Source organism: Erinaceus europaeus, chromosome 20 (genome assembly GCF_950295315.1).
Source record: "Erinaceus europaeus chromosome 20, mEriEur2.1, whole genome shotgun sequence".
Classification (NCBI taxonomy): Eukaryota; Metazoa; Chordata; class Mammalia; order Eulipotyphla; family Erinaceidae; genus Erinaceus; species Erinaceus europaeus.
In genome coordinates this window covers 6,318,478-6,338,924 of record NC_080181.1, presented here as the reverse complement: position 1 = coordinate 6,338,924, position 20,447 = coordinate 6,318,478, and the positions used below count along the sequence as shown (strand labels likewise).

At 41.2% G+C, this 20,447-nt stretch overlaps 1 protein-coding gene and 1 long non-coding RNA gene across 5 annotated transcripts in view; one reads left to right on the top strand and one right to left on the bottom strand.

Moving 5' to 3' along the window:
• LOC132534955 (uncharacterized) overlaps positions 1–18,751 on the top strand; it is a 199,434-nt gene extending 180,683 nt beyond the window's left edge. Inside the window, exon 3 of the long non-coding RNA XR_009546724.1 lies at positions 18,637–18,751. This is a non-coding gene — a long non-coding RNA (uncharacterized LOC132534955). The remainder of the gene's footprint in view (positions 1–18,636) is intronic.
• DYNC2H1 (dynein cytoplasmic 2 heavy chain 1) overlaps positions 1–20,447 on the bottom strand; it is a 197,217-nt gene that overhangs the window by 42,113 nt on the left and 134,657 nt on the right. For all 4 annotated transcript variants that reach the window (XM_060179749.1, XM_060179751.1, XM_060179750.1 and 1 more), the window contains 5 exons: positions 18,622–18,765; positions 15,505–15,594; positions 9,869–9,934; positions 8,478–8,528; positions 8,004–8,081 (listed from right to left, as the gene is read on the bottom strand). In XM_060179749.1, the coding sequence (XP_060035732.1) occupies positions 8,004–8,081; positions 8,478–8,528; positions 9,869–9,934; positions 15,505–15,594; positions 18,622–18,765 (429 nt within the window). The remainder of the gene's footprint in view (positions 1–8,003; positions 8,082–8,477; positions 8,529–9,868; positions 9,935–15,504; positions 15,595–18,621; positions 18,766–20,447) is intronic.

The following is a 20,447-nucleotide window of genomic DNA, read 5'->3' as shown; positions in this document are numbered from 1 at the left end:
GCACTGGATATTCACCTTAATCTCTCACAGATTTTCTCTACCTCAAACATCACACACTGGGGCCAGGTGGTGGTGCACCTGTTTGAGCACACATGTTGCAATGTACAAGGGCCCAGGTTCAAGCCCCCAGTCCCCACCTGCAGGGAGAAAGCTTCATGAATGGTGAAGCAGGGCTGCAGATTCCTTCTCTCTCTCTCTCTTCCCTCCCTTCTCAGTATCTACTGTCTCTATCAGATAAAGATGATGATGATGATGATGATGATAATGATAAACAACTCACTCTTCCTGTCCATGTATCATATATCTCTTCACTAGGCTGAGGGCCTGTCCCTTCGGTATCTGCATAGATAGTAAACTCAATGTGCGCAGTGTCCTCAAGAGAAAGCAAGCAAGAGGGGCCAGGTAATGGCACACTTGGTTAAGTGTTCACACCCGCTCTCTGCCTTACTCAGTCTTTTCTTTTTAAACTCCTTTCCCTTTCTCTTTTTTATAGAGACAGAGAAATTGACTGGAGAGGAAGAGATAGGATAAGAGACAGACACCTGCAGCTCTGCTGGACCTCTCAAGAAGCTTCCCCCTTATAGGTGGGGTCCAGGAGCTCCAACCCAGGTCTTTGTTCATGGTAATAGGTGCACTCAACCAGGTGTGCTACCACCAGGACCCCTCTTTCAAAGTTTTTAAACATAATCCTATATTATTTTTTTTAAAAATCTATATAGATGAAAACTGTTATTAAAAGTACTAGTGAATAGGCCAGATGGTGGCACATACAGCAGAGCATACACATTAAAGGAGCTGGGTTCAAGCCCCCAGTCCTTACCTGCAGGGGAAACTTCACAAGCCGTGAACACTGCAGGTGTCTGTCTTTCTCTGTCTGTCTCCCTTTCCACTCTGTCTCCATAACAAAAAAAAAAAGCAAAGGGTATGTTGACTCTCTTAAAAGCTTAGACCAAGGAGAACAGAAGCAACCATTGGCACAGCTATATACAAATAATGTCAGAGAACATAAAATATGGTGACAGTGTGTATGATACAGCAAATTCTAACAAAGAGATATTTCAAAGTTAACCCAGTTGCCAAATAATGTGATTACAGCAATAATAATCTATTGTCTTAAACCCTAAGACAGCAGGAACCTCCCGCTTCCTCTATAGAGCCTATATTTCCCCCAGTCCTGGAACCTCTAGGGTGGGGCTCACTTTCCTGCATGCTTCTCTCAATTCATACCAAATGATATTGCATCCGCCAATCCCAAACTAATCAACTCAACAAGTACCACCTCAGCTTCAATTCAGACTGTGTCCAGCGACACCAGGCATAGAATGTCAACCCTTCACCCTCATTACTTTGAGCAAGACCTTTCCTTTTATTCAAATTCCATTGGAAGGAGGTTCACTTCTTAACAAACTCCCAAAATGTAGATATAGACCAGGTCGCGTAAGACAGAGGATATATTCACATGTTCTAATTTATGGATATAAATTAGGGCAAAATATATACCTGAAAGCAAAAATGCACAATAGTCTGTAGTGAGTCAATATAAAGCTCATAATGAAATAGTGTCTACTTAGACTTAGATACCCTCTCCTCACCTACTTCCTATTACAGTTGACTCACTCACTCCAAAGCTAACCTCATCAAAGCAAGGACTGCAAAAGCTGAATAAGGGCAAGAGACTGGCATACTTTAACGATGACTCTTTAGTCACTATCAGGCCATTCCACCAGCTGGGACCCTAATCGGGGAGTCCCAAGACTCCCAAACAGGCATGATGGGCCTAGACCTCAAATAAATCCCTCTCTCCATTGTTACTGGTCATTTCTATCAGGAACAACACAATAGACCCCTCTGTGGGCCCCACAGGACGTTGCCCTCAACTTGGGTCAACAACGGTAGAGAATGTTCTATCCTCCAAAGGGAGGCTGGACAACATACTCTATGCTACACCTGAGGGAGATGGGTCAGTATTGGGGCAGCCTGGAATGTTCCTACTCATGACCACAGAATGTGAGCTCAGATCTACAGGGATGCTGAGGTCACATAGGCTCCTATGCTGATTATGGGCCCTAGATCACATCAAATCGATAGAGTTTAAAGACAATAATATTTATACTCCTTTCCCATATTATGGAACTACTCTCTGATCCAGCTTTCTGGTCCATTTTCCAACCATGACATAATGTCCCCAGACAATAACTTGGATCCACCGACATATCAGATTTCAGGCTCGGGAAAAAAGAAAGAAAAAAAAATAGTATAGCCACAGGCCCTTTGGAATATAACTATGCCTACTAGCTATCTACAAAACAGACCCCCCCCCCATCTTCATCTGCACTATTCCAGCCTTTAGGTCCATTATTGGTCAACAATTTGTTTGGCTTTGTATGTTAACTCTCTTTTCAACCACCAGGTTCCAGATGCTAGCATGATGCGGACCAGACTTCCCTGGACAGACAACCCCACCAATGTGTCCTGGAGCTCCGCTTCCCCAGAGCCCTTCCCCACTAGGGAAGAGAAAGACAGGCTGGGAGTATGGGTCGACATGTCAGTGCCCATGTTCATCGGGGAAGCAATTACAGAAGTCAGACCTTCCACCTTCTGCATCCCACAATGACCTTTGGTCCATACTCCCAGAGGGTTAAAAAATAGGAAAGCTATCAGGGGAGGGGATGGGTTATGGAGTTCTGGTGATGGGAATTGTGTGGAGCTGTACCCCTCTTATCCTGTGGTTTAGTCAATGTTTCTTTTTTATAAACAAAAACAAAATTTTTTTTTAAATCTTAAAAAAAAAAAGCACTAGGGACTCGGGCTGTAGTGCAGTGGGTTAAGCGCATGTGGCGCAAAGCACAAGGACCCGCATAAGGATCTTGGTTTGAGCCCTGGCTCCCCACCTGCAGGGGAGTCACTTCACAAGTGGTGAAGCAGGTCTGCAGGTGTCTATCTTTCTCTCCCCGTCTGTCTTCCCCTCCTCTCTCCATTTCTCTCTGTCCCATCCAACAACGATGACAACAATAAAATAACAAGGGCAACAAAAGGGAATAAATAATAATAAAATAAAATAAAAAGCATTAAAGCAGTGCTAAATGAGCACAAAAAAAAAATAAGGTTCTTTGGGGCAGGGGAGATAGCATAACACTTATGCAAACAGACTCTCATGCCTGAGGCTCTTAAGTCCCAGGTTCAATCCCTGCACCACCATAAGCCAGAGCTGAGCAGTCTGGTGTCTCTGTGTGTCCCTCTCTCTGAATCTCTCTCAAAAATAAAAAAATAAAATAATTAAAAAAAGAAGAAGAGATATTTAGATGCCATATATCAGACAAAGGGCTAATAACCAAAACTTATAAAGAACTCAATAAACTCAGCAGCAACTCCACCACCAACAAAAATGACTCCCTCAGCCCCTAAAGTCTTCCACTGCTATACCACCTCTGCACCTCTAATTTCTTTTTAGTTGTTTTTATTTATTGGAGAGAGACAGCCAGAAATCAAGAGGGAAGAGGGTGGTAGAGAAGGCAGACAGAGAGACACCTGCAACGCTGCTTCACCACTCACAAGCTTTCCCTCTGCAGGTGAGGACTGAGGAGCTCAAACCCGGGTCCTTAAGCATTCTAACATATGCACTCAAGCAGGTGTACCACCACCCGGCCCCAGCAGAATCTTCACTGAAGAAAACATCCGGGGGACTGGCGGTAATATACCTGGTTTAGCGCACGTAGTACAAAGTGCAAGGACCAGCACAAGTATTACAGTTTGAACCCCCAACTCTCCACCTGCAGTGGAGATGCTTAACAAGCAGTGAAACAAGTCTGAAGGTGTCTTTCTTTCCCCTTCTCTATCTTCCCCATCTATCTAAGTTTCTCTCTATCCTATCCAACAACAACAACAAAAAAAAAAAGGGAGTCGGGCTGTGGCGCAGCGGGTTAAGCGCAGGTGGCGCAAAGCACAAGGACCGGCATAAGGATCCCAGTTCGAACCCCGGCTCCCCACCTGCAGGGGAGTCGCTTCACAGGCGGTGAAGCAGGTCTGCAGGTGTCTGTCTTTCTCTCCTCCTCTCTGTCTTCCCCTCCTCTCTCCATTTCTCTCTGTCCTATCCAACAACGACAACAACAATAATAACTACAACAATAAAATAACAAGGGCAACAAAAGGGAATAAATAAAATAAAAAAGAAAAAAAAAAGAAATGCAAAAAAAAAAAAAAAAAGAAAAGATGGCCACCAGAAACAGTGGATTTGTAGTGCAGGCACCAAGTCCCAGCCATAACCCTGGAGGCTAAAAAAAAAACCATTCCAAGGACCAACTAATATATGATAAAAATATGCTCAAAGTCACTGATTATGTTGGTGAAAATGTGAAGGAAAAGGAACCTTTCTATAAGCTAGCAGGAATGAAATTTGGTCCAATAGTCTGGAGAATTCTCAGAAGGCTAGAAATTAATCTACCCTATGACCTGGCAGTTCCTCTCCTTGCAATATATCCTAAGGAAATAAAAACATCCATCCAAAGATATTCTTGTATACCTTTTTGTTTGTTTGTTTTTATTATTGGATAGAGACAGAGAGAAACTGAGCAGGGAGGGAGGGGGAGATAGAGACAGAGAGACACCTGCAACCCTGATTCACCACTTGTGAAGCTTTCCCCCTGCAGGTGGGGACCAGAGGCTTGAACCTGGGTCCTTGTGCCCTGTAATGTGTGTGCTTACCCAGGTGTGCCACTGCCTTGTCTCTAATTTGTAATTCTTCAAACTTGTAAACAACTCTGATGTCCAACAACTGATAAGTGATTTAAAAAGCTGTGTGTGGGAGGGGGGAGGGAGGAGGAGGAGGGGTGGAAGCGGGAGAGGGGGCGGGAGCGGGAGAGGGAGAGAGAATGTGTTATTAAAAATGAAGTTGAGCTGGGTGCTAGCGCAAAGGGTTAAGCACACATGGCACTAAGCACAAGGACCAGCTTAGGGACCCCTGTTCCAGACCCCCAGCTCACCACTTCCAGGGAGGGTCGCTTCACAAGCAGTGAAGCAGGTCTACTGTAGGTGCCTATATTTCTCTCCATGTCTTCTCCATTTCTCTCTGTCCTATCTAGTAACAACAATAACAACAACAAAGGCAACAAAAATGGGAAAAATGGCCTCCAGAAGCAGTGGATTTATAGTGCAGGCACTGAGCCCCAGTGATAATCCTGGAGGCAAAAAGAAGAAGAAAAGATAAGAAAAAAAAATGATGAAGTCAATACTTGTGCTTAATCTTTGATGGAGCTTACAGGAATCATACTAAGTCAGGTAAGTCAAAAAGGAGAGTGAATACAGGATGATTCACAGGTGAAACCTAAGAAGTAAGGGCAGAAAAGGAAAACACTAAGTAAAATTTGGACTAGGTTTGGTGGATTGTGCCAAAGCAAAGGACTCTGGGGAAAGGGGAAGGAATGGAATTGGTAAATACTGTAACCCAAAGGAAAAGATGAGCACTGAAATGATGACTTAGCCACATGTCATTAGGTTACCTACTCATAATCTTCCCTTACTCAACAACAAAAACATTTAACGAAGTTTGACATCTGATATTTAGTAAGCACTTAAGTGAATGAGCCAAAGAACAGATAAGTTAGGTTGTATACGAAATGTTGGGGAATAAAGTTTAATAAGGCGGGGATCCCAGTCTCACTGCAGCTGAACTCTAGGGGGAAAGGCTGCTATAACATAGGGATGTCCAGGATATATGCCAACAGAAAAGAGAACGTGGGGAAAGACACAGAAATGTTGATGCTATGGTTATATCCTGAAATCTAAGTAGACTCTAGAGCCAGGGAGAGACCAGCAGAGTTTACACAACAGAGTTGTATACCTGAGCCCTCTTCTCAGGTCCATTCCCTGGCATCACCGTAAGACAGAGACCAGCAGTTCTCTGCTCAGAAACAAATAAATAGACAACTGATGAAAACAATCCAAAGAATGTCACAGCAGAAGAATAAGTGATCTCAGTTAACACAGGAAACAGCAAGGGGACAGGCTGCCAAAACTCAAGAGGCACATGTATGAATCAGACAGAGACAATCGTGAATCACAGATTTATGAAATGGCCATGAATGTTATCCTGTGAGTGACACACAATCTATCAAAAGGTTTTGAAAGAGCACTAACCACATAGTAAACTTTGAAACATTTATGTTTTATAAAATGGAAACCAGAAGCAAAAGAGTTCTATAGCAAAGTTGGAGGGTCAGAACACAATTCAGTGACTGCCTGTAAGGGTGATGGCCGAGAATGAGAGGCAGTTAAAAGATGAAGTAAATCAATCTCTGTGACCCGCCACATTAATAAAAGCACGGCCGACAACCACAGGATCATAGCAATAGGTGCAGAGAAACCCTTTGACAAAATGGGCTGCTCAGGCTCTCTCTCTGTCCTGGTCATCATGCCAGTAACGACTCTGCTTCTCTCTTTCCCCATCTGTCTCTCTCTCATGTCCTAACATGTGAATGTTCTCAATTTTCCCAAATAAAATTCTAAGTCCCTGGGGAGAAAAAAGATGAAGTAAAGGGAAATCTTTAAATGTGAAACTTATTTTTAAGATTAGGAAGGCTTTTATTAATATCTGAAAACTACATTAATTCCTAAGGCAATTATGAATACCATTAAAAATCTATTGAGAAATAAAGGTATCTTCCAAAGGATACAATGAGCATATTGAACTGGAGGGGAAGGCAAAACAAGGATCTAAAATGATTACTATTCCAATAAAATAGCTGATAATACAGCATTTGCTTAGCTTGAAACCATCTTTTTTCCCTGTTAGTTGATTTCCTACTCAAGATAGGAGTCCCCTCTCTATTATCCATGAGACACTGTCATTAGACTATAATCTGGAACAACATTAACAAGGCTTCAACTGGATATTTTTAAACTTTTTAAAAATATTTATTTATTCGCTTTTTGTTGCCCTTGTTTTATTATTGTAGTTGTTGTTGTCATTCTTGGATAGGACAGAGATGGGGAAGACAGAGAGGGGGAGAGAAAGTTAGACACTTGCAGACCTGCTTCATCACCTGTGAAGTGACTCCCCTGCAGGTGGGGAGCCACAGGCTCGAACCAGGATCCTGACACTGGTCCTTGCACTTTGCGCCATGTGTGCTTAACCCGCTGCACCCAACTCCCTTCACACTGGATATTAACTAGCCAGCAAGACAACTAATTAACTTATATTAAGATGTAAAACAGCATTATGAATCCAGTTTGACTAACATTAGAATACTAAAAGTGGCAGTGTATCAGTTACCTTTTTTCTTAGTGATTTAATGTTGATTTACAAAATTATAAGATAATAGGGGTATAGAAATGTGAAACTCCCTTGAAATGTAATTTTCATACTATATCTCATAACTGATCCTAAGTTATTCTATTAGGAAGGCCTCAATGACTATATTAGATGTTTACTTGTTTTTATAGTCTTTGTGGGTAGATAGCACAGAATTTTGCATAATGCAGACACTCAGTATACATCTGGTCAGTAAAATATTTCATACATTAAGTACAGACTAGAGGCCTCATCAAATCAATTCTTTCAGATCTTTTGACCCACCAAATTAAATGCTACATTCACAGAAATATCAACACTGACAATAAATAAGTGGTACATAAAAAATATGAGCACAGGGAGTCGGGCTGTAGCACAGCGGGTCAAGCGCAGGTGGCGCAAAGCACAAGGAGCAGCATAAGGATCCCAGTTCGAACCCCGGCTCCCCACCTGCAGGGGAGTTGCTTCACAGGCGGTGAAGCAGGTCTGCAGGTGTCTGTCTTTCTCTCCTCCTCTCTGTCTTCCCCTCCTCTCTCCATTTCTCTCTGTCCTATCCAACAACGACAACAACAATAATAACTACAACAATAAAACAACAAGGGCAACAAAAGGGAATAAATAAATAAAATAAATATTTTTAAAAAGCCTAAAGAAAAATGAGCACAGATGAGTCAAAACTAGAAGAAGAAAGTAAAGAGCCCTGAGTAAAAATGGCTACCTTTAACGTTGCCACTGCCCAGCTTCTTTCCTGCTCTATCCAAGAGGGAAGTTGGTCACGGATTCTTTGCTGGGAATCCTTTGAACAAAAACAATCATTTCATTAATATGCATGCTAAAGTTCAGGCAAAAAGTATTAACTTTTAAACACTATTTTGAACAACACAGCTTCATTTCATGTGCTGTTTAATTTCAAGTATTTTATAAATTAGTATGGTACAATCCTATATAATGTAAGGATAACTTTAAATAAATGTGACATCCATTTTTCACTGTGCTTACTCTTCCATGAAACTTGAAAAAATTCAAATATAGTAAGAAACTGACATGAGTTATATTATTTTAAATGATATCTTGTTTCAGACCATCTAGTTTCCTATTACAATTTGGATATGTTGCTTTGAAGAATAATATCCATTACATGTTCAAACAGAAAACACTCCCTAAGTGTGAAATAATTTCACTGTAAACTTACAGCTTTCCGCAACATGTCTCCAACAACCACACCTGTAAATGTGTCCCATTCCTACAGAATAACAACCCGAGGAGCACACAAATTAATAAAATATTAACAACTAAAAGCTTACTAATCACTTTATAAAGGGGTGTACAATGCACATTTTTAAGGGCACAGCAAACAATTCCTTCTACATCATATCCCTTCTAGTATAGCATAAGGATAAGTTCATATGGCAACATAAAAACCATGAAATCTACTAGGAGTAACTGCAGTAAAACAAAGATAATTATACAATACTTAACAGTCAAACTATATAATTTATAAAATGCTTCTCAGAATTCCATAAAGTTGGCATAAACTTACAGGTCTAGAGGAGCTCAGAAACTGCCCATTTCCTCACTTCCCTTCTGACTCTTAACAAATGAGTGGAAGCAATAAGCAGTGTGCTGACAGCTCACACTTCAGCATATATATATATATATATATATATATATATATATATATATATATATATATATATATATATATATCCTCTGAACTGCTTAGTCCAGGAAGCTGTAACAGTCAACTCTCTGGTGCTCCGAATAAGGGAATTTGAGTCCAGAAACAAATAAGCAAAGTGATGAGGTACTTAAGATTTTGTGGCCTGTCTTATACTATCTTTTTTTTAAAAAAAATTTTATTTATTCCGTTTTATTGCCCTTATTGTTTTACTGTTGTAGTTACTGTTGTTGTTATTGATGTCGTCGTTGTTGGATAGGACAGAAAAAAATAGAGGAAGGGAAGATAGAGAAGAAGAGAAAGACAGACACCTGCAGACCTGCTTCACCACTTGTGAAGTGACTCCCCTGCAGGTGGGAAGCCAAGGGCTTGAACCTGGGTCTTTATGCCAGTCCTTGCGCTTTATGCCACCTGTGCTTAACCTGCTGTGCTACTGCCTGACTCCCTGCCTTATATACTATCCTACATTACATTACTCACCTAGCAGGGTAAACCTGAAAGTTGGTCTCTTACACTAAGTAGCACCTGCTGTGCTACTGCCTGACTCCCTGCCTTATATACTATCCTACATTACATTACTCACCTAGCAGGGTAAACCTGAAAGTTGGTCTCTTACACTAAGTATGTGACTTAGTGAAAAAAAAGGAGTGTGTGTGTGTGTGTGTGTAGGGCTAGAGAAATAACATGATGACTATCCAAAGGGCTTTCATGCCTGAGGCTGAGTTTCCAGGTTCAGTCCCTAGTACCACCGTAAGTTAGAGCTGACCAGTGCTCTGGTAAAATAAATACAAAAATCATTGCATTGCTATGTAATTTCCAGAATAAAGAAAACTCCTGATCTAGTCACAAGTGACCCACTGCCAAATCTTATGCAGCTGGCATTTTCTTCCCTCTCTTCTACTTACATTTTCTTGGAAAAGTTCAGGGTGCATGCCTCGGACAAAGTGCAAAGCAAACATCAACTGATCAGCCTGGAAGAAAAAGATTGGATATCTTCATTTTCCTAAATGTCCATTTATAGAAAATTTACACCTTAAGTATTAGTTCACAGACAGCAGTAACACAACATATCTTCATACCTGAGACACTGCAAGTCCCAGATTCAATCCCTGGCACCAACATAAACCAGACCTTAGTGGTCTGGCAAAGGGAGGGAGGGAGGGAGGGAAGGAGGAAGGGAAGGAGGGAGGGAGGGAAACGTACGAAAATCTTTTGTACCAGCAAGACAGATTTCCTTGGATCGGCACATGACCTTTGAGATACACGTGACATGACCCAGGTTCAAACCTGGGTGTTTTTTTGTTGTTTTCTTGAACCCTCCTCTCACCCCCAGAGTCCTTGACTTTGGTGCAATACACCAACTCCAGTCCACGTTCTGCTTGGGGTTTCCCCTTCTGTTCTTATTTCTCAACTTCTGTCTGTGAGTGAGATCATCCCATATTCATCCTTCTCTTTCTGGCTGATCTCACTTTACATGATTCCTTCAAGCTCCACCCAAGATGAGGTGAAGAAGGTGAATTCACCATTTTTAATAGCTGAGTAGTATTCCATTGTGTACCTAGACCACAACTTGCTCAGCCACTCATCTGTTCCAAACCTGGTCTTGACTGATGACTCAGTAAGTAACTGAATGAATGAAGAGGAGATGGTAGAGCAGGGGGTAGATAGCATGATGATTATGCAAAGAGAGACTCATTCCAGAGTCTTCAAGGTCTCAGGTTCAATCCCCTATACCACCATAAGCCAGAGCTGAGCAGTACTCTGGGAAAAAAAATGAGTAAATAAAAAGAGGAGATGGTAGACCACTGGTCTAAGTCATACAACACCTTAGAGGTGTTTCATAGCTTGCCAAAAAAAGACACAAATATTCAAAGAGTCAAACTACTAAAGCAGGAATCTTATGATAGGGAGGAATAAAGCCAAGTTTATAGCTGATGTTATATTCACATTTCTAGATAAAATGGTTTGTTTTACTCGTAACCTATAATTAATAAGTTTTCAAGATCAAGTAGAAGGCATTTGAACTACAATTCTATCACCCTCCTTACCTGATTAACCTACAGAAAGGCTACTTCCAATGTGTTTAGCCCACTGTATAACAGGCATGGCACAGGGACTACGTAACAGCACTGGTAAGATACTTATACACTGCCTGCAACACGTCAAGTCTCAAAGGTGACAAGAAAACTATTCATTTCATAGTAAACTGATCAACTAGATAATGTTAGAAAGGAAATTTTTTTCAGAGATCTTCCACAAAACCCACAATTTTAAGAGAATGAGAAGCCTTAGAAAGCACAACTAATCTTTTTTTTCCTACTCTACAGGAGTCATCGCTTTCAAATATGTCCCATCGAAATGAACAAAGTGTTACCATATGGAAAAAGGTTTTCCTTTCATGTTAAAAATGTTGACACAGCACAAAACTTGAACTCTTGTGCTTAAAGCTAAATCATTTAAATGAACAATTCTATGCATTCAATTATAACTGGAAAAAATATAAAGGACTAGATATAATACTCAAAGTTTCAAAGATATAAAAAGCAAATTACCTAAATTATCAAGTCACAAGTTATAAATTTCAAAATGCCCAGAGGGCATCTACTTTATTATAAGAAAAATACATTTTGATACAAAAAGTGTCAGAATCCAAATTAAAATATTTTTAAAGTAAATATAATCATGAGATTCTATTAATACTTTATTATTTAAACATAATGAGAATCTGAACTTTACTTAGTAACTAGCAAATTCATCTGGTGACAGCAATATGGTGAGCCGCATAGACATACACCTAAAAGGGACCAGGGAGAAAGCTCCCAGTCACACCTCACCAGACACTCTTCCTACAGCACCTCAGAGCTCCTTCAGAAAGTAAGGGTAACCGTGAATGTGTGTGCTAAGACCTCCCTTCATCCTGCTTCCATACTCTAGCCCAAACAGTTGGAAGTAACGCTTCCATTTTGTATCTGTTTTGAATGATAAGGTGGGATAAAGAAATAATATGTAGGGGGTCGGGTGGTGGCACAGTGGGTTAAGCACATGTGGCGCAAAGTGCAAGGACCAGCATAAGGATCCCAGTTCGCGCCCCCGGCTCCCCACCTGCAGGGGAGTCGCTTCACAGGTGCTGAAGCAGGTCTGCAGGTGTCTTTCTCCCCCCCCCCCGTCTTCCCCTCCTCTCTCCATTTCTCTCTGTCTTATCCAATAACAAACAACATCAACAATGGCAATAATAATAACCACAATGAGGCTACAACAACAAGGGCAACAAAAAGGGGGAAAAAATGGCCTCCAAGAGCGGTGGATTCATGGTGCAGGCACCGAGCCCAGCAATAACCCTGGAGGGGGGGGGGGGAGGAAGAATATGTAAATATATCAACTTGTACCATTTTCTTTTTTTAATCACTTTTTTTTAGTGTTGGGCCTCATACATGTTCTATTTCACCACTTCTGGGCTGACTTTCTTCATTATTTTCATTCCAGAAGGGATAAGGGGGAAAGAGAGAGAAGGAGACAGATAGAGAGAGGGAGGGAGGAGGCAGACAAATACAGCCTAACAGTGGAGCTTCCCCCAGAGTGCCATGGCACATCCATGTGGGGCTGGGGGTGGAACCAGGTCAAGTACATAGCAGGCAAGCACTCTACCTGATGAACTACATTCCAGTTCCAACAGGTCAAGATTCTTTTCAGTTCAATGTAGGATGAATACTAATAAACCTAGTCTCTCTCCATTTCAAGAGTCACTTGTTCATACTGCTGAAACCAACACATCAAAATCAGTGTGAAAGAAATGCTGGCAACAGTTTAATGTGAGGCTGAATACTAAACACCCAAAAAGGTTCCACTGAAATATGAAATTGCTTCCATCCAGAAAAAGATTCTAGTCCTAAATATTGAAGATGTTCTTTACTGCTTCACAATTAATGAGCCTTCTGGATTTTATTCACCACAATTCAGTAACGCAATAGAATGCTGAATTATGCTGAACAGATTTAATAGTACTCACACAGAAGTAGGTCATTTACAAGCAGATACTCTATTCTCAGTTGGAAGGACAGGGAGGCACCCAAGGAAGCATGCACATCAGCATGTGTGTGACTAATGTTCAAGCCCTTCTACCCACCCGCAGGGAGAAAACTTCACAAATGGTGGAGCAGTGCTACATGTGTCTTTCTCTCTCTGCTGTAAACAAAGGAAAAAAAGATGACAATCAAGAGCAGTGGAGTTGTCATGCAGGCTCAGAGATAATGCTGGTGGTTCAAAAATCTTCAGGGGGGTCGGGCGGTGGCGCAGTGGGTTAAGTGCATGTAGCGCAAAGCGCAGGGACCAGCGTAAGGATCACGGTTCGAGCCCCCAGCTCCCCACCTGAAGGGGAGTCGCTTCACAGGCGGTGAAGCAGGTCTGCAGGTGTCTGTCTTTCTCTCCCCCTCTGTCTTCCCCTCCTCTATCCATTTCTCTCTGCCCTATCCAATAACGAACGAAACAACATCAACAATAGCAATAATAATAACCACAACGAGGCTACAACATCAAGACCAACAAAAAAGGGGAAAAAAAGGGCTTCCAGGAGCGGTGGATTCATGGTGCAGGCACCGAGCCCAGCAATAACCCTGGAGGGAAAAAAAAAAAAAAATCTTCAGAACTATTAGTTCAACTGCTAGAAGTATTTATCAAGATAGAGAATGAGAATTCTAACTGGCACACAAAACTATTACATATGTTGTTATATAACCTGCCTCCTAGGGGAGAGAGAAGCATGCTGGGCTTTATTCTAACAAATTCATGAAGGAAAAGTGACTTAATAGTGCCTATTCCTCACTGATATGTTAACTAATCTTGATACAAGGATTTAACTCTCACCAGTAAATATACTAGAGTACAGAAAATAAAGATCTACAAGATGAGGTACAGATGAATGGGCTAGAAACAAACCAAAGCACTTACATTAGCTAGGTCACTGTGGGGCTCAGGGCTGAGCCCAGGTCAAGTGTTGCCATGGCAGTCCTGGGAAATCCGATGGCACTAACCCAAGCTCCGCTGCTCTGGCCTCTCCTTCTCTTCCCCCTCTCTCTTCTCCTTCTCTTCCCCCCTCTCTCTCTCTTCCTTCTTCCTCCTCCCTCCTCCTCCTCCTCCTCCTCTTCTTCTCCTCTCTCTCCCTCTCTCTCTCTCTCTCTCCAAAGAAAGCAACCCAAAGCCGTGAGTCCATGCATGAGCAAGCTCCTAGCTCTTCCCCCACCCCCAAAAATAAATCTACTCCTAAGAAACTTGTTTTTGGAATGAAGAGAGAAATGATTGGTCCATTTAAATGTTTTTGCTAGAATAATGCTTATTTATAACATACCAACTTTTAAAAAAGATTTGAAAATCTTGAAATAGTGTTAGTTTCACATTATCTTCATAGAATTACAGTCTAGTGTGGCGGTGCTAAAAAGTAACCCCCCCTCTTTTTTTTTTATCAGAGCACTGTTTATCTGTGGCTTATGGTGGTGCTGGGGAGTGAACCTGGGATTTTGGAGCCATTATGCTAACTCCCCCACCTTTACCCCATTCTTAATAAAACAGTAACTATCTTTTCCTAAGCCTTGCTCTGACATATCTCAAGTTATTCCCAGACTGATCTTTCTTAAATCCTGAAGTAAAAAAAAAAAAAATTCTCTAGGAATATTTAAAGCTTACTTGGTAGTCTTCCTCTGGAGCCCTAAAAATATCTAGACTTTTGAAACAAATTTCTGTCAGAACTCAGGATTAGGCATTAATTTGTTTTCTTATCCCAGAAATGAAAACCTGCTTTGTCCCCTGGTCCAGGGGATACTTGTCAACGCTGAGAGTTTGTTGTTGTTGTGTGGTTTTACCTTGCATGTCATGGAGGAAGGAGTGATACTGGCATCAGCTAGTAGAGGCCAGAGAGGCTACTCAACACCCTTAATGATAAAGCAGCCCCAAGGGTCCAGGCAGTGGTGCATCCAGCAGAGTGCACATCAGAATGCACAAGGCCCCTTGCTCAGATCCTTGTCCCCATCTGCAGGAGGGAACCTTCACATGATGCAAGTGTCTCTCTCCATCTTTATCTTCTTCTCCCTCCTTAATTTTGGTCTCTATCCCAAATAAATTAAAATTAAAACTATAGTTAAATGAAAAAAGCCATCCCGAGATAAGTCACCGTGTCACCCAAATTGCCTCAAGTGTGGAGGCCAATCAGCCTGCTGAGCTCCTAAGCTCCTCCTCAGAGACTGTTCTCCTCTCTCTCTCTCGTCGTCTCTTACTTCACACTTCACTTATAAACCCAGAATGCTGGTTTCCTGAGCTCCTCCTCAGAGACTGTTCTCCTCTCTCTCGTCTCTTACTTCACACTTCACTTATAAACCCAGTTTATAATGCTGGAAGACATTCTGGTTACTAATTAGTTTTTTTCTGGGAAAATATCAGAATTGCTAATTTCAAGAGCATTTGAATTCAGTAATGCTAGCTACAAAATTAACAATAGCATGTTAAATAAAGGTTCAGGTGATATTTTACACATGGAAAATATGGTGTTTCTTACCTTAAACAGACAACGACATATATATTCATATACCGTATGTTTTAGTAAGTTGATAAGAGACTGGATTCTCTGTTCTGTATTTTCAAATTCCTGTAGATTAAAATTTCAAAAATTGAAAAACCATTAAGAAATATATATACTATGGGGTACATACACACACAGGCATCAGTGTTACTTAACAGCCACATTAACATAGGCCTGTGATACAAAGGAGAGGCTAATTTATAAGGTTTTCTTCTTTCTTTTTTTTCTCTCCTCCAGAGTTATCACTAGACTCCGTGCCTGCATAACAAGTCCACTGCTTCCAACAATCATTTCATTCTTCTTTTAAAGACATAGGGCTGGAGAGCAAGAAAGAAAGCTATACCTGCAGCCTGTCTAGGCTTGTGCTTACTGACTTGAAAGTCATGTACGATAGACTGATCCTTTTAAAGCAAGGTATGATAGCTTTTGGTTAAAATGGTTTATATCCTTTACTATACACTTCTACTCATGAAAATATAAGCTTTCAAAGCAGTGCTCAGCTCCATTACCTGGAATAATCCCTGACATATCACAACCTCAAGCAATGGAATACATAATTAAATTATAAATGATCCTTTCCCCAACAATGGCATATGTAGACAATTTATCTTTATACTTTAGCAAGTCATCGGGGTTATTTCCAAATGATCTATCACTAATTTATATAAAAAGCACAAATCATTCCCAATAAGACTATCACATTTGAGTAGTTTGCTTAGAAGATAATATACAGACAACAACCTCACCCCGTGAGAATGCATACATCAGAAACTACAGGAACAGCAAATGCTGGAGAGGTTGTGGAGACAAAGGAACCTTCCTTCATTACTGGGCTGAATGTCAGTTGGTCCAGCCTCTATGAAGAGCAGTCTGGAGAACCCTCACAAGGCTAGAAATGGATCTTCCTTATGACTAAGTAATTCCTCTCCTAAGGAATCAAACTCACCCATCCAAAATGATTTGTTTACATCTATATTCATAGCAGCACAATTTGTAATAGCCAAAACCTAGAAACAACCTAGGTGCCCAACAACAGATGAGAAAGTTGTGGTCTATATACACAATGGAATACTACTCAGCTATTAAGAATCATCGCACCAAAGTAAAAGACTCTGGGGTAGGGTGGGTGAGTGGGGAGAATACAGGTCCAGGAAGGATGACAGAGGACCTAGTGGGGGTTGTATTGTTATATGGGAAACTGGGGAATGTTATGCATGTACAAACTATTCTATTTACTGTTGAATGTAAAACATTAATTCCCCAATAAAGAAATAAAAAAAAAAAGAAAAAAAAAAAGAATCATGACTCCACCATCTTCGACATATTTTGGATGGAGCTAGAAGGAATTATGTTAAGTGAGATAAGCCAGAAAGAGAAAGACGAGTATGAGATGATCTCACACATAAACAGAAGTTGAAAAACAAAAATAGAAAGGGAAACACAAAGCAGAATTTGACTGAGTTTGGAGTTTTGCACCAAAGTAAAAGAAAAAAAAATTGTGGAGGTGGGGTAGATTTTCAGTTCTACTATAGGGGGTGGGGGTGAGAACACAGATCTTTGGTGGCAGGAATGGTGTTAATATATATTATTAACTTATAGTCTTATAAATCACTAATCAACATGAGAGGGCAAAAACAGATTGAATATCTTGAGCTTTTTAATGCATAGGCCTCAATTCTGAATATATATTCCTTCAATCTAAGCACTTAAGGCTTCACCTTGTCTAATTTTGTCAGATAAAGTAAGGACTACAAAAGCTGGATAAGGGCAAGAGACCAGAACACTTTAACGGTGGCTCTTTTGGTCACTACCAGGCCACCCCATTATCCAGGGCCTAGTCAAGGAATCCTTGGATTCTCACATTGATATGATGGGCCCAGACCTCTAACAGATCCCCTCTCATCAACATCATTGGTCATCTCCAACAGGAACAACATCATAAACCCTCTTGTGGGCCTCTACAGGACATTGCATTCAATGTACAACAGTGGTAGAAATTGCCCCACTATCCCGAGGGAGGCTGGATCAACATCCTCTGCTGGTCCTGACGTGAGTGGAGCCTAGAATGTTTCTAGCTGTGACCATGGAATGTGAGCTCAGACTGACAGGGATGCAGAGGTTACAGGCTCCTGTGTAAAATATGAAGACATGGGCCCTAGGTCAGATCAGTGGGGTCTATAATTAACAGTATTTACATACTTTCCCCATATTTAGGGGTTGCTCTCTGCCCTGATCCAGCTTTCCAGTCCTATTTCCAACTCTAATACCATCTCCCCAGACAGCATTTTCAGCCCACCTGCATGTTAATTCAGGCAAAAATTAGTAAAGTCATGGGACCCTTGGCTCATACCCAAAATAGATTTTCTGGCTTCTTCAAACATAAAGATCCCAAAACTCATCTGATATAAATCTTACTTTTTGGTTCCAGATTATTATACAATTTGTTCTGCTTTACATCTTGATGCTTTTCAGCCACCAAGTTGCAGAAGCTACCATGATGCCACCCTGAGTTCCCTGGGCAGACAACTTCACCAATGTGTCCTGGAACCTCACCTCCTCAGAGCCCTACCCACTAGAGAAAGACAGAAACAGGCTGGTGGTATGGATTGACCTGTCAATGCCCATGTCCAGTGAAGAAGCAATTGCAGAAGCCAGACCTCCAACCTTCTGCACCCTGTAAAGATCTTTAGCCCACACTCCCAGAGGGATAAAGAATAGGGACACTTCCAATGGAGGGGAGGGACACAGAACTCTGGTGCTGGGAATTGTACCCCTCTTGTCCCACAATCTTGTCAATCATTAAATCACTAATTTAAAAAAAGAAGATAATATACAGTTTTAAAGTATTATGTGAGCAGTTAGGGAGGAAGTCCCATAGATAAAGCATTGGGCTCTCTCACATGAAGTCTCAAGTTCAATTTCCAGTATCACATGTGCCAAAGCGATGAGTATTCAGCTCTTCTCTCTCCCTCGTGTAAATAAATCCTAAAAGCATTACACAGATCTTCTGAAATTCACTTTTAGTCAAGTTTTACTGGAAAATTATTATTACAAATCAAGCATCTAGACAAACAAGGTCTCATTCAATCTCACCTGTTTGTTTTGCAGAGCTCGCTGGAAAAGTCGAAGAAATGCAGCCAAACTAAACCGATACATGTTATTGATCTTGGACAAGTCAGAGATGATGAAGAACATCTTGCTGGCACTCTCAGCCAGAGGCAGGTAGGCATCCCTCTCCTATGAACATAAGAGGTGGAGGGAAGAGAGAAAAAAGAAAAATGCCTTACACCTAGTGCTTTGCTGCCACCTACAGGTGATGATACACCTAGCTAGCCGGATTTTTCCTACGTATTTACAAACTGAGGAATTCAAATTCATAACAGAGTAGTGAAATCTAGTTTTTCTTTCCATACGAGCTAGGTGTTGTTTTTCTTTAACAGAGTACTGCTTAGTTCTGGTTTATGGTGGTGTGAGGGATTGAGCCTAGGACTTTGAACTTTCAGACAAGCATGAGAATCTGCTTGTATAGCCGTTATACTATCTAACCCCACCCCCTGCATCCTTTATTATTTTTTTTTTAATCACAGTTATTACTGGGGCTTGGTGGTTACATGTCTCCACAATTCCTTGTAGCAGCTACCCTCTACCACTGCCTTTATTATTATTATTATTATTTCTAGATTTACTCTTTTCCAGAGAGAGAAAAGAGAGATGGAGAGGAAAGACACTGTGAAATCTCCCACCTATGGGCAGGGGCTGGGGAATAGAAGCCAGCTCACCATACATGCCAATGGATGTACTCTACCAGGTGAACCACCTCCTAGCCACCAAGGGTAACACATTTCAAATACTTCTGCACCACTGAGATCATAACTTGAAGTGGGTGTTGGTCTTAATATACGTATTAGGGTGAAGAGGGTAAGACGGAAGGATGAACTGCTGGTGCCAGCATGTGAGTGATACAATTCCACATGTCAAGAGAACCAGCAGGGTCATGCTAGAAGGTTTAGTGCCACTGGGCTGTATGAGCAGCACAGAAAAGCTACAACTATGAACCTAGTGTGCTGCATTAATGTCAACAAGATCACTGAAAAAGAAGGGAGAGAGAGAAGACTGCACAGACCCCAATCAACACAGTAAAGCACTTAGTTAGCACTTGATTCTGCCTCAGCCTAACCACAGGAGCTTTCGTTCTGACTGAAGGTCAAAGGTGATGAACATGAAATAAATAGGATTAAGTGGCCTGACATTTCAAAATCAAACTTTAAAAGGTTCTCCATGTCATTGTGATAAAAAGCACCAGTATTACTGTAGGATATTAGCAAAAGCAAGGCCCGTTCAGAACTAGTAGGATGCAAAGTTCAAAATCTAGAGCTGGGTGGCGCACCTGGTTGAGTGCCTACTTCCCCTCTCAACTTTTCTCTCTCCATCTAAAATAAACAAAATATTTTAAAATAAAAATAATAATTTATTAAAAATTTAAAAATTCAAAAGCCTTTTTATAGATAATAGTGGTCATTTGGCCCAACAGGTGGGTGATGGGTTGAAAGTGGGCTGCAAATCTGCTCTTAAATATAAACAGAGCTCTTTCCTAAGTGAAGAAAGTCATAATATGTAAGTACAGAAATAGAGTACAGGCGGCTGGGTGTTTGGTGGCACACCCAGTTAAGCTCACAGCATACGAAGTGCAAGGACCTGCACAAGGAACCAGATTCGAGCCCCGCTCCTCGCCTGCAGGGGGACACTTCACAAGTAGTAAAGCAGATCTGTGTGTCTCTTTCTCTTTCCTTCTCTACATCCCTGTCCTTTCTCAAATTCACTCTGTCCTATCAAATAAAATGGGGGGGAGGGGGGGAGAAAAATGGCTACCAGAAGAGGTGGCTTCCTTTAAGCGCCAGCATTGAACTCCAACACACATT